The sequence below is a fragment of the Falco cherrug genome, chromosome Z, assembly GCF_023634085.1.
Source record: "Falco cherrug isolate bFalChe1 chromosome Z, bFalChe1.pri, whole genome shotgun sequence".
NCBI classification, from domain to species: Eukaryota; Metazoa; Chordata; class Aves; order Falconiformes; family Falconidae; genus Falco; species Falco cherrug.
In genome coordinates, this window is record NC_073720.1 from 36,795,473 (window position 1) to 36,808,751 (window position 13,279).

Here is a 13,279-nt window from a genome sequence, read left to right on the forward strand (position 1 = left end):
AAAAACTACTAAGACATCACAACAGTCTGCTGGAAGCAGGGGATTTTTCATTTGGAAAGGGAAAAATTTCTGTGATCAGTTTTATATTTTGAATTCATTATGATACTTGAAATAAAGCTGTATTTTGAGACCATACTCTGCTCATAATACATTTCCAGTGGAAACCTGGTTTTATTTATGTTCATTTGAAAGATGTGCCTATGTGTGTATTCTAATACATGATTCACTAATAGATACATACCCATTTCAACACATCCAGCCCTATGAATTGCCTTTTTCCTGTTACATTCATGTCTGATACCCATCTCTAAATGTCTTCACAGTTTGGTATTAATGTAGTTCTCCTTCACTCATTTCAAATATTCAATGTATTGTATGTACATCAGCCTCTGCAGAGGATGCAAACCTTTTGAATTCTGTTTTTTTTTAAGAAGCATAGTAGTTGAAATATTTTAAAAGTCTAGTTTTTGCTTAAATACATAACCACTACTTAGGTATTCAGGAGATGGGGATGGAGACAGACAACAGAAGAACTGATAGACCCGGAGTTAGGACAATCCAAGGGTTTAGGGGCACAGACATGCCAAAGTCCTACCATTAAGAAGGCTAAAAAACCCACATTGTTTCTCTGTTGCTACATGTTAGTGTAGCATTGGGCACTAGTGAAGGAGGAAGAAGGAGGGATAAAAAGAATGTTTCAGGCCAAAACCATGCAATCTCTTCACCAGCCTCTGGGAAGCAATACACAAAGTACCTAACTGGTAACTGGCAAGTATGCAGATTTTTACCAAAGTCTTTATAGCCATGATCAGCTCACAAGGTTGACTGCTTTATTTGCACAAGGTTTCCATAGCTTGATCCTGTAACTACCATATTCACCTTTTTAAGTATAGGATTATTTCCTACTTGAATTTTAATTCTGGTGTTGTCAGCTGCATGCAGGACATGGTGGGATTATTCTTTTTTGTATGTCATGTACTTTGGAAGAGTCAGTGCAGTATGGCCAAAACACCCAAAAGGAAAGAGACAGAGCACAGATAAGGACACATGAAGTAAGACGAGGATTATTTCAGCAAGCATCACATGAAATTCTACAGTAAGGGTAAAACTGTGTTATGACAGAAAAGCACTATTTTTAGAAAAAATTATCTCCAACAGTACAAGCAGTTTAAAAACTAAATTGTAAATTTAGTAGAATATTACTTCAAAGCATTGCAAGGAACTTTAGCTCTTACATAATAATTCTGCAGCCCTGTGATTCTATTCTGTAAGATTAACACTGATCTTCTCTGTGTTTTTAGGGCTTTGTAATTCTGCTGATCATATATATATAATCTGTGGGTTTGGTTACCTGAGCAGTCCTACTCCACTTTGCATGTCTCTGCGTCACTCTATGTTCTTTACTTTGTATCTGTGAAAGCCATAAAAGTCACTGGGGACTATGAAAGTACAAGAGTAAGAGAGAATTTGACCTCATATTTCCTGAGCACCTCTAAGGAATCTGCTGTTTAAAGCAGCTGGAAAGAATTGTGAACGACCCGATGTTATGGTAGGGCAACAGATGCAACCTGCAACAGAAATTTCAAACACTGGAGAAAAAAAAACAAACAAACAAACTTCTTTTTACTGAAACAGAGCATTTCTTTCTGGAAGAAGAAACAGCCACCCTCTTCTGTAGAAACCAATATGTCCAAAGAGCTTATGTGGCCTCCTAGCCACTGAGATGTGAACTGCCAACAGAAACATTGTGCACTTACACAAATAACAAGCAGTGAGCTGCTGGAGGCAATAGCTATTCCCACCACTTGAATAAAAGAAACTCTGGCAACTAACCATGTATCAAAATAGCTTCTGGAATAAGAAAATGCCTTCTTTTCAGCAATGTTTACTCAAATATCTTGGTTTAGATTGTGCCAAAACTGAAGGGTAGCTGATATCCATGTTAATTCTGACTGACAGTTTTATGGGAAAATCTGGGAAGACCTCTCCCCCAGTACTATTCATATGGAGAACATACTCCAGATTAGCCTAACTGGCTGCCAGATGTCACTCCTACTCCACTGCTAAATAGCTCCTGGTACACATATCAGGCTTTAGTGGTCTTCAGTGTATTATGGCCTGGAAAGTGACCATGGCAACTTCTAAGTATGCAAGATGTGTTAATTGTTAGAAAGGGTTAAGCAGATTTTTTTCATTGCTACTAGCAAACCCAAGTGTCTAAAAGCCAAAGTTGTCTAAAAGCAAACTGTAGTGCCATTGGTGTTTACCATAATGCTCAGGACATATCCTGTCCTGTTATAAAATCAGAGAATGTCACCAGCAGATGGAGCACAGAATTTTGCTCCATCAGCATTATCATCTAGGGAGGAAAAAATATTTCTTGCCTACTAAGTGTTCCAATTTGATTTGTGTTACCAAGAAGGAGGGAATAAATGCTCAAAACAACTTTATAAAATATATAGAGGAAATAAAATTGTTCTGTGACTTTATGATGGCACAACCTTGAATGATTATTTCCATAATGTGTTTACTAACAAGTTGCATTTTACATGTGCTGAGCAGTTTCCATTGACTGCTGGTCTCAGACTTGCTGAGTGTTTTTCCTCTGCTTCCACAAATTCTGTTTCATGCTGCTGACAGGTTTCATAACTTCCCTTCGTTGCTGTCTGCCTCCATCCTGCTTGGAGCCTGAGGATCTGTTTCTTCATAATCAGTCTCTTTAGTTTCTGCCTGGCTTTGCTTTCTTCAAGGAAGATTGCCTGAGCCTTCCTTGTCCTGAATGTTTAATTTACTACCCCAGCAACTGGTTTCAATGACTTCATGCAGGAAAAGAAGCCATTCATCACGGTTAGAAAAAGTGACTGTATCTGACTCTCATACCTTCATTTTACATGTGGGAGTCTGTCCATGTCAGTGTAGTGTTTTGCGTAAAGTTGATGAGAAGGCAAATATATTCTCATTTTTAATATAGAACTTTTTTGTGTACTCACTTCTGCATATCTCTGAGGTGCCTTCTAGTAGAGTACAAGAGTGGAAGACCAATATTTTATGCCACCTTCTGTGTATGGCTGAGAGAATTAGGGTTTGTATTTGGTACAGGTCAAACAGCAGAAATCTGGCTTTAATGTGATGGACACTGATATTCAGTCTTCAACAATCCTGTTGGTGCAGGATTTACATAGCTAATGCAGAGAAGGTCTGGCTCAGTGACCCAGAGTTTAAAGAGGATCCCCCTGCTCTCCTATTGCATCTCTCAGGGCCTTAGCACTCCCTACCTCCACAACAAGGAAGAGTCTGCCAGGAACACCACAACTGGATCTTCTGGAAGAAACATCTGCTCAGTGATTCCTTTGATGGACTTTGTTAATATCTGCCCTCTTTTTTTGTTAGTGACATTAATAAAAACAGCTAATTAAGCCCATTCTATCTTGAAATGCATTAGCCAGGCTCCTGCACACCAAAAACTTAATTTAGGACACAAAACTGTTACTGTGATATTGCAGGAGTCTCAAAGCCTTGAAGCCCAAGAGTTTTTGACAAGAACCAAAAATGCAGAGGAACAATAAATATTCTTCTTAGCCTCATCCTGCAGCTACAAGAAGGGTGATGGTGATCAGAGAATTCCCTTTCATTTACTGCTTCTTTATTCTATCTGATATTATAAAAAGAGAAAAATTAAGGTGACTTTATTCTGTGCTTAAGGTTTTCTCTCCTGACCCCTTCACAGATGGGAGATTGGGAAATGGAGCACCTGCAGTCTTACCTGTGGGGTTGGATTGCAGACACGAGATGTCTTCTGTTCTCATCTACTATCAAGAGAGACTAACGAGACCGTGATTTTGGCAGATGAATTGTGCTATAAACCTAAGCCATCCCTCGTGCAAGCCTGTAATCGCTTTGACTGCCCACCCTCCTGGTATCCTACAGAATGGCAAGAGGTAAGGACATATGTGTAATCTTATTTTATGACTCCTAGAAGTAGTAGTCTTTGCATGCATTATCAAAGCATCACTTTGCCTTAGCCCACCAAGAGGATCATTAATCATTTTAATGAGCCATTAAAAAACCTGGAAAAGTGTGTCTTTTTGCTCTTTAAAAAAATGCATCAGTGTTTTCATATGTAAATAGTGACTGTGGCTACTTCTAATGCAAAGTAACTGGAAACTCTTAGCAGCTGGCTATAGATGCCAGAAAAAATATGTGGAATATGATGGTCAGCTGCAGTGAGGGAATTTGGGTCAACAATGTCAAGATTTCTAGAAATACAAAGCTATAAGGACCAAGGAGGAGAGAATCTCTAAAGCATGTTTAGTATTCTATATATTGTCAAGTAATAATGTAGTTTAGGACAAGAAACACTCTTCATTCTTTGGAGTCACAAATGGGAATTAAGCACTTCCCTTTTAGAGATGGATGCTTTGTTACACTAATGCTGAAAATTGCTGTTTGCACAATGGATCTGTACAAGACTTTCCATCTTTGGAAAGCAACCTGAAATTAGTTTATTTGCTGCCATCTGGTTGCAAAGGAAAACACTTGTGCAATTCAAAAGACTTGAAGATGATTCTGTTGGATATAATACTGCACAGAAAGAAAGGATCCTGCCCTGTTATCAAGAATAAAGGAAGATTTTGCTGTGTGATGGAGGTGCAAGCAGGAGGCATTCATGTCTGCTGGATGCAAGGATTCATTCCATCCTATGAGAAAACTATGAGCATTTGGCCTGGTGCTTACATATTGCTACACATTCTTCATCTATCAAATCTGCTTGTTACTTAACAGCCAGGGAGATGCTAATATACTCACTTAATGAAGCTGATTAGCCCGTGAATCTGTACTTCATGGGAGAGCTCTGAGTTTAGGCTGCCAGCCCAGTAACAAAAATTTATGCCAGCCTGATGTTCTGTCAAAGCTAGGTAACTAGGCTATGGCATTAATCTTATGTTTGAAACAATTGAGTGATAATTCATGCTTGTATTTGCCTACTGTATGTGCTCAGTTGCATTTTGAATATTTCTAGGCTATAGCCATACATAAATCCTATATTTGTAAATAGCAAATAGTATTCTACTAGCACATAACATAATAAAGTCAAGCATTTCAAAGTTAGGATATGCTAGAAGGAATGCCTATGCTTGTTAAAATCCTATAGTTAGCCACAGTCCTCACAGAAAGCAATTTTCTGTAAGGTTATTTGAACACTTGAAAGAGGTGTTCATTACAGCATGGTGAAAAATCGGCTTTCTGCTAACAATGACCATTGGCTAGAATGGTACCAAAATAGTTTCTGCTTCAGCAGTTTCCAGAGTTTTTTTCAAGTTTTGAGCATCTTCCTCAACAGTAAAAACACACGTATTTCTGCCCATCTAAAGTAATTTTTTAGCTATTTTTGTATCTGCTCAGGAGCTCTCAGATATGTTGTATTTCTGAAAGGTGTAGCAGATCTTACAGAGGATGGAGCTCAATTAAATATAAAGGCTTGACCAAGCATATTAATCGTGAATTAAACCAAACCACTCAGTTCACATCTTTTGTGTTAGCTGCTGCCTTTTCTGAGCTGTGTGGAGAGAGAGAACTTGTGCTGCAATTCATTGCTACAGCTTAACAAAGGTCGTGTTATAGCTCTTCTGCTTTTACTTGCGTGGGCTTTGCAGGCTGACCAGCTGTGTATGTAGCTCCTCACTACACAGGCACTGAATATTTCCTGTGCTTATCTTTCACTAGGAGAAAACAGCACAAAAAAATGTGCTTCTCTACCTACTGTCTTCTGCCTTTGTTTAGATGGGTATAGTGCAAGAAAAAAAAATAAAAACCTAATCTATCACAACAGATTTTCATTCTCTCATTTTTCAAAGGCATGTGTCTTCCATCTTTGCACCAGCAACTTCTGTGCAGTTATTTCCACCCTGTAGGAAAGCCAGTCCTCACAGCCTAGTCTCACAAGTTTCCCATGGATGACCTCCATGTGAAAACCTACACTGTCAGGCCAGTGCATTGCACTTAGGGATTATTACAGCTGTTGGCTCCTGGCATGTGTCAGGGAAAAGGCTATCTGGCCAGGGTGTGAGTAGCTGAGACTTCTGGAGGTGAGCTCCAGCCATGCAAAAGAGTTGCCATGGAGCCCTCCAGCAGAAGAAAACCTGCAGGGTGATATGTTTCCTTGCATTAAGGGAACCCACAACACCTCCCATCTCCCTGAGTCCCTGAGAGGATTCCTCACATATGCAAAGCTACCTTCCTCACCGTGCAGAAGGTCCTTTTAAAACTTCACTGACACTAGAGGGTAACTGCTCTTCTCGCAGCCTGGTTTGAAGCCATTTCTTTGGTCTAATCAGTGGAGTTGGTTGAGCCTTTCAGAACATTCTCTCACAATAGTTTCAAGTAAACAAACAAAAGATTTAAACTGTAATGAGCAATGTTTTCTTTTTTAAAGCCTTTTATGCTTGTTAAGCAAGGGTTGTCTGAATCAAATGCCGTTAGAAGCCCCAGTGTTCCTGGCAGATAAACACATGATAATTATCAGTGTTGTAACATTCCAAGTATTTTTTTAAATATGACTTTACAAATTCAAGACTGTTTATTTTTAAATAGTTCTGTTTCTTAGTTAAATCCATTAGGGTGTTTGTCTTGTTTTCCATAGTGGGTTTCTGGAAGAAAATGAATGTGAGCTTTCATTTTTACAAGGCCCTATAAATAACTCCTCTGCAGACCTTAAATGGGAGAGAGACATCCATTAGTAAATCTTCATCCTCCTTTATTTTATTACTGAATAAGTGCCATAGTCTCAGTCCCAGAATTCTCTTTTAGCTGCTCAGTGCTATCCTTGCTCCAAAGATAATTAGAACGATGGCTTGACAACAGAGTCAGCATGGGAAGACTGATAATATTTTCAGATATTTTCTTAGCTATTTTTTCTCCATATTGAAAGAAGTCCTTTCTAAATCTTCAATGTCAGGCCTTAGAAAGCAACTGAAAGACCTGCTGAAAGAAAAATGTTTACTCCTTTTGCAGATGCTTTATGTTACTGTAGAGTCATAGTTGAGAATTCTTGTAGTGCTGTAGTCCCACCACCCTGAGCAAAGGACAGTACAAAATTAAGCCACCTGGGACAGCTGAGGGGTAGGATAACCCCTTCCTCAACTGTTCCTGTAAGCAGGACTGACATAAAATTACATCCTTTCAAACATCCAGCTACTGCCCCAAAATGGTAACAGTTATGGTGCTGAGTGACAGTTGCCTAGCCCTTTATTTTTTCATTAACAGCTACCTTTTTCCACAAGTTGGAGAAAAGACCAGATTCCCTACCCCCCAAACAATGGAAATTGTGGTTTTGCCTGACTCCTGTGCATTGTATGCATGTGTGTAGATGCTCATAGGCATGAGCTGAGGTAGAGAGATGATCTGCTTTGCCTCTCTGCTTTCAACAGTGACCATCAATTCTTTGTGTTAATTATTGCTTACAGATTGTTGTACAAGCAGAACAGATACTAAAGCAGTGTCTGCTGTAAGAGAGCCAAAGGCCACGGTTCCACCAGCAATTTAGGATGACATACGCCAGCACTTCTACCAAAGGAGAGAACAGCTGCTTTGGGGATCTCTTTCTTGCTCTTATAGCACCCACTCCCTCATACCTCCAGAAGCGCCGTGCAATCACACAGTGGTCCTGGCTGAAGCTAGCCAGAAATATAATTAGCTTTAGCCTAGATTAATTTTCCACTCTGGTTTACTATACAGCCACATAAATGCTTATGCCAGTATATGGGACAAGGCAGCACAAAATCAGGAATGCCTGGCGCTGGCAGAATTGGGTTATAGCTTCTTATTTGGTGTCAGCCTTGCCTCATGTTTGCTTAAGGTAATTGTTGAACTAGGCATAATCAGGCAGCAATGTGGGGAGATGCCACTCTGGAAGCTGGTACCCTGGAAAAGTACCACATCCCCTGTAAAATAACGTCAGGGAGGCTGGGTTTGGCTCTGCTCAGAAGCTGTGTGGAGCAGGAATATCGAGAGACATAGTTCCAAGAGCCACACTTAACCTACTTGAGTGGGTGAAGTGAAACCACCCCAAGCATCTTTCTCTGTTGTTATGGTGCTGTGAGATTTTTCTCAATTGCAGAGATAGAAAGCATGTTACTCAGATGGGATACACCCAAATGAGGATCCTCAAAAACCTGCTGTTTCACATTGCTTGTAAATACAAGCAGATGTTGCTGTCATTGATTACCCCTTTTCCTGGAAAAACTTCATGGCTGGAAGCTTCTACTAGAGAAAAATCAGCAAATACCCTACAGTAGTGAAAGCTCCAGAGGTGAAATAAAGGTACAAGCACAGTGCAATAATCCATGACTACCTTAGAAGAGCATTCCTGCAGACAAGGAGGAACCTCATTACTGTATTTGGCTCTCTCTGGCACTTAGCAATAGAGTTTGGTGTTGAGTAGCAAGTTATTCTTCACAGAACAAAGCTATGTAAGTGACTGAAGGTCAAAAAGTAAGAAAAGATCTGTTTTGTCATATTGGTAGTGATGGAAGGGCAGGGAGACATCCTGGGATTTGACTGACTGACAGAAGGAACATGCTTTTTTTTGTATTTATACAGTGCCTAACCAATTTTGGCTCTGCTATATGGTGACAGTCCTTAGGCAATCTTGAAATAATACTTTTAATCACATTTTTCTTGATTTACTCTCTCCTCAGTAATGAATTGTCCTCAAATGAAAGGTTGATAAATGTTTTCTTTTGTTGAAAACTAAAGTATTGTTTTACTTTTTTCATTTTTTGGAAGCCTTTAAGATTTTCTAGCATTCTAAGTAGGACAAAAGTTATTTTTACTCATTGAAGAACAAACCAAACCAAATATAAGCACATCTTTCTACACTTCCTTTCTGTCTTTCAGGGAAAATGTGTATCCTAAATAATCAGATTGGCAGTAAAGTTTATGCAGCCTTTTCTATGCAAGACAGAAGGGCCTTTCACAAATGCAAGATTCTCTAAAACTGTCCCTTTTTAACTGCTGGAGTTTAAGTTTTAATACTTCTTCATATGGTTTTCTGCTTCTCAGACATAATTCCCAAGTTGCAAGCTATAAGTAACTCCTGGTCATGCCACTGTAGTACAAGCTCCCCCTCCTTCTTTGCTAGGAGAAGGAAGAAAAGGAGCTGAGCTGGCTGGATTGAGCAGAAGAACTGGGAGCCTGTTGCCAGCCTCAGGAAAAAGATCCTCCGGAAAAAGGGCTGAGCAACAAGTTTAAAAAAAAAAGATTCAGGAAAGCTATTAAATCTGCTTGTTTAAAATTTCCTGCCCTGCTTGGGTAGAAAATGGATACAGAGAGGGATATTTACATTAAAAAGAGGCGAGATGGATCCTCTGGGTATGAGTCATTGCAGTTTACTGTGACTCAACCTTCCTCCTTACCTTTTGGAAAGAGTACATACACACTGCTGTCATGACAGCCATAAATATAAAAAGGCTGCATAGGTATTTAATGGTTTATTATATTAACCTTATAAACCAATTACTGAGACTAAGAGCAGATTGCAGTTGATATACACCTTTTCTGTGAATTAAAAATCAAAGAAATATCGTAATGCCAGAGATCTTCAAGGACAGGAATTCTGGACTGGATGGTTAAGTTTTGAGCTGTCTTAGCAATAGATATCATGCAGGTCACAAACAAGAAATGAGAAAATTACAAAAGGAAGAAAAAGCAAAATGATAAAACAAAAGTTATTTATCACACTCTCAAAATTCCATTTGTTTTTCTTGCTAATACAAACATTTTTTTAGCAAGCTAAATTTGAATAATTAGTTCAGGCTATCTATGTCATTCATAGCTACTGTTATCCAGTATGCATGATCAAATCCTGGAAATGAAGGTCTAGTACTAGAGAAGACTTTTCCACTCACTCAGGCACTGTCAGAAGCACAGTCAGAGCTCAGGCAGAGGCATTAGATATAGATCCTCCACATCACATGCAAGTGCCTCATTTTCCAGTTGGTGGTTACAGGAAAGGATGACTTTTCTACCTCCATACTGCAATTCTGACCCACTGTTCTGTGTCTTTTGTACTAATGCCTGAAAACAAAACATTTCAAAAATGCTGAAGTATTTTTTCTAAATATTAGAAAAATAAGCTGCTTCCACATTCCAAAATATTTTTTTCATTTTAAAAAAAATTTTGGTTTGATGTATCTGAAAATGTATTATGTATTTTGTATTTTCTTTTTGGCCCAAACTGAGTGTTGACTTCCACCCAAATTTACAAGTAATTTTTGCTGCAAGTTGTCATGGTGCAAGTGTGATGTAAGGTGGCTGACTCTCATCTCCCACAGTGTTCACAGACATGTGGCAGTGGTATCCAAAAGAGAGATACACTTTGTAAGCAGCGCCTGGCAGATGGAAGCTTGTTAGAGCTGCCAGAAACGTTCTGCTCCACACCAAAGCCAGTTACCCAACAAGCCTGCAAAAATGAGGATTGTCCCAGTGAGTGGCTTCTCTCTGACTGGACACAGGTATGCTAGTTGTATGCATGAGTATTGTGCTGTTCTGGGTGATGAAGTTCCTTGGTCACTTGTGACAGAGGAGCCAAATGAGCTCAGACAGCACAAAGTATGTCATGCCCAGTTTTGTCCTGTATTCTGTTCTTATCATCCTGGTAGGCCATGTGATCACTAGCTCAATGTTCCTCTTTGGAGATTGCCTTTAGAGATGTGGTTTAGCCATCCTGCCAAACAATTAATAAAAAAAAAAAAAAAAAAGCCCAAATAAAACCCTGCCTCTGTCCATGCCTGTGCTTATGTTCATCCAACGCATCAATGAAGAGTAATCTTTACTCCCCCAGACTAAATGCTTTTATTTTCCAAATCCTGGCTGTTCTGATGTCAATAGTGTTTTCCTCTTGAGGCCACTCCATTCTTTCCTTATGATGCAGAGAAGAGAAGGGATTCCAGCAGCCTCTGATAGGCACATCACTACAGACACCAAGCTTCTTTCTTTCTAGGACACTGCTCTTGCAATGTTAGCTAGCTGCTTCCTTCCTTCAATTTAGGGATGGCAAAACCAAACTCACTCTACTGAAGTATTTTGCACTTCCCCAGATTCCTTTTCTGACCCCATATGGCTTAAGAAAAATTCCCTTTATATTTATGAGAGTATAACTGAAAATAGAATTTGACCTTTTAATGTCAGTAAGCATGAAAATCATTCCGCATCTTGCAATCTTTGCCACCACTCTCCCAGTTCGCTTTCATGGAAGGAGGTGGAAATCATCTTATTTGTGAAAGAAACACCAGTCATCTCATGGAGCTGTCCCACCTGCACCCTGTAGGTGTACAAAGTACTACAGTACAATGTTTGTCTTTGCACTTGGTTTCTACATGTCTGTGTCTGCTGGCTGGAAAAACTCCTGTTCATAGCCAAGAGGAGACCACATTGAGTTGCACTTCGCAGATACATCCTGTATAAAATCTGGCTAAAATCTGGCCTAAACATAATCTTTGAACTTTACTGTTGCAGATCTATTACAAATAATATATGGATGAGTGTTTCAGATACCAGTGAGTTACCTCAGCCTGGTAGTTACTACACATGGCTTACAGAAAAGAGTATAAACCCTTTAACACCAGACTGTGGTGCTCAATGCACAGGTGGGCATTGTTCGATGGAATTCAGCATGCCTATTTTATTTCACATTTATGTATACAGCATCAAAGAAAGTGAGAATACAGGGACTGCCATTGCACTGGGACCCAGGCAGCAGCCTGTAAAAGTGCTGGGAAGTGGATTGAGTGCTGTGAAGTTGGTAGCTGTGAGACACATGCACTGCTGTTACATGTAGGTGTATACATGTGGTAATGGGAATTACAGATGAAGTGAGGAGGTGAAAACACACTAAAGGTAAGAAAAGCAAAACCATGGCAACTTTCAATTGAAATGGGGAGGAGAGAATGAAGTCAGATTTTGATTTTACTAAGTACAAATACACAGAAATGTGAGTTGTATGGATGTCAACATAAACCAAGTAGCCCAACTTCTTGTGAGAGAGGTCAGACTGGGGATAGAATTACCATCTTCACTGCCAGAATGACTATGTGTCTTCTGACAGCAGACACAGACGTGTAGAAACAAAGTGCAAAGACAAACTTTGTACTGCAGCACAGCAATATTAGAACAAGGGACACCATCTGAGAGAAAAGGTGCTAAAGGGAGCATGGGAAGATTCAAAACCTCAAAGGACAGAAAATACCTGATATTTCATCTCCCTGCTGTTTGTAACTGAACGGCCAAGGGCTGCTCTGCTTTATTCCACTGTGATATTTTGAAAGCTGTAACTGATCTGTACAGTGGTATGAGTATGCATTGTGGGTATGGGAGGTGGGGGTGAGGGTGTGTGACAAGGAGCACCCTTTTGCTTTTAATACACTTTGTTCCTAACATTTCTCATTCTGTTCCTAGTGTTCAGTGAGCTGCGGAGAGGGCACCCAGGGTCGAAATGCCATTTGCAGAAAGATGCTGAAAACCGGAGGTTTTGTCATCATCAATTCCTCACTGTGCCCACCTTTGCCATTCTCATCCTTGGTCAGGCCCTGTGCACTAGGCACCTGTACAAGTAAGTGGAAAAGATGCTTGGGAGTGTCTGGGGGAAGGGGTCTTCCTCTAAGAAATCATCACTCAGATATCCTCATCACTAAGAAATTCATGCTGTCTCAGGCTCCATAACCTTCTTTTGTGCTAGTGTTACTCAGTCTTGCAGAGTGGCTGCTGCTGCTGAGTTTTTCTGTCTTGTGCTTTGTTTAGCAACAAGGCAAGCCAGTGGATGAGAGCTATAAATTTTACTGTTGGAGATGGGTCTGAGCCAATGTGCTGGAAGGGAACTACTAGTCTCTAGAAGAAATGGCTCAAAACTCTGACCCAAATCTAGATCTAAATTTCACAACTGGAATGTAGAGGCTCAGAGATACAGCATAGCAGCTGAGGGTAGCTGCAAATAAATTTTCTGCTTAGAAAGTGGCTGGTAATGGATTTTTTGGAAGATCATTTTAAAACATGTTCTATTATGTCACTCAAGCCACTGTGAAGTGGGATTTCTAATGAACCATACAACATGTTTCATGTGTTCTATGTCATTATTTCATGCATTTGTTGTTGCCCTCCACAAGAGCAACAGTCTCCCTGTATGCCCTTCCCTGGCTTGCAGTAAGCCAGCTGGGTATGCAAAAGTTGCAAAGTCAGCCTTGCTTCAGATTAAAGCTGACTATGAACTCTGAAACAGCTAAATGTT

The 13,279-nt window shown here is 39.9% G+C and overlaps 1 protein-coding gene and 1 long non-coding RNA gene across 3 annotated transcripts in view; one reads left to right on the top strand and one right to left on the bottom strand.

Moving 5' to 3' along the window:
* The window catches only part of ADAMTSL1 (ADAMTS like 1), a 190,982-nt gene that overhangs the window by 129,673 nt on the left and 48,030 nt on the right, over positions 1 to 13,279 (top strand). Inside the window, exons 16-18 of the mRNA XM_027807903.2 lie at positions 3,728 to 3,938; positions 10,332 to 10,511; positions 12,454 to 12,607. Coding sequence (XP_027663704.1) covers positions 3,728 to 3,938; positions 10,332 to 10,511; positions 12,454 to 12,607 — 545 coding nt within the window. The remainder of the gene's footprint in view (positions 1 to 3,727; positions 3,939 to 10,331; positions 10,512 to 12,453; positions 12,608 to 13,279) is intronic.
* LOC129734745 (uncharacterized) overlaps positions 1 to 13,279 on the bottom strand; it is a 39,435-nt gene that overhangs the window by 9,704 nt on the left and 16,452 nt on the right. The gene's annotated exons all lie outside the window — the stretch shown is intronic.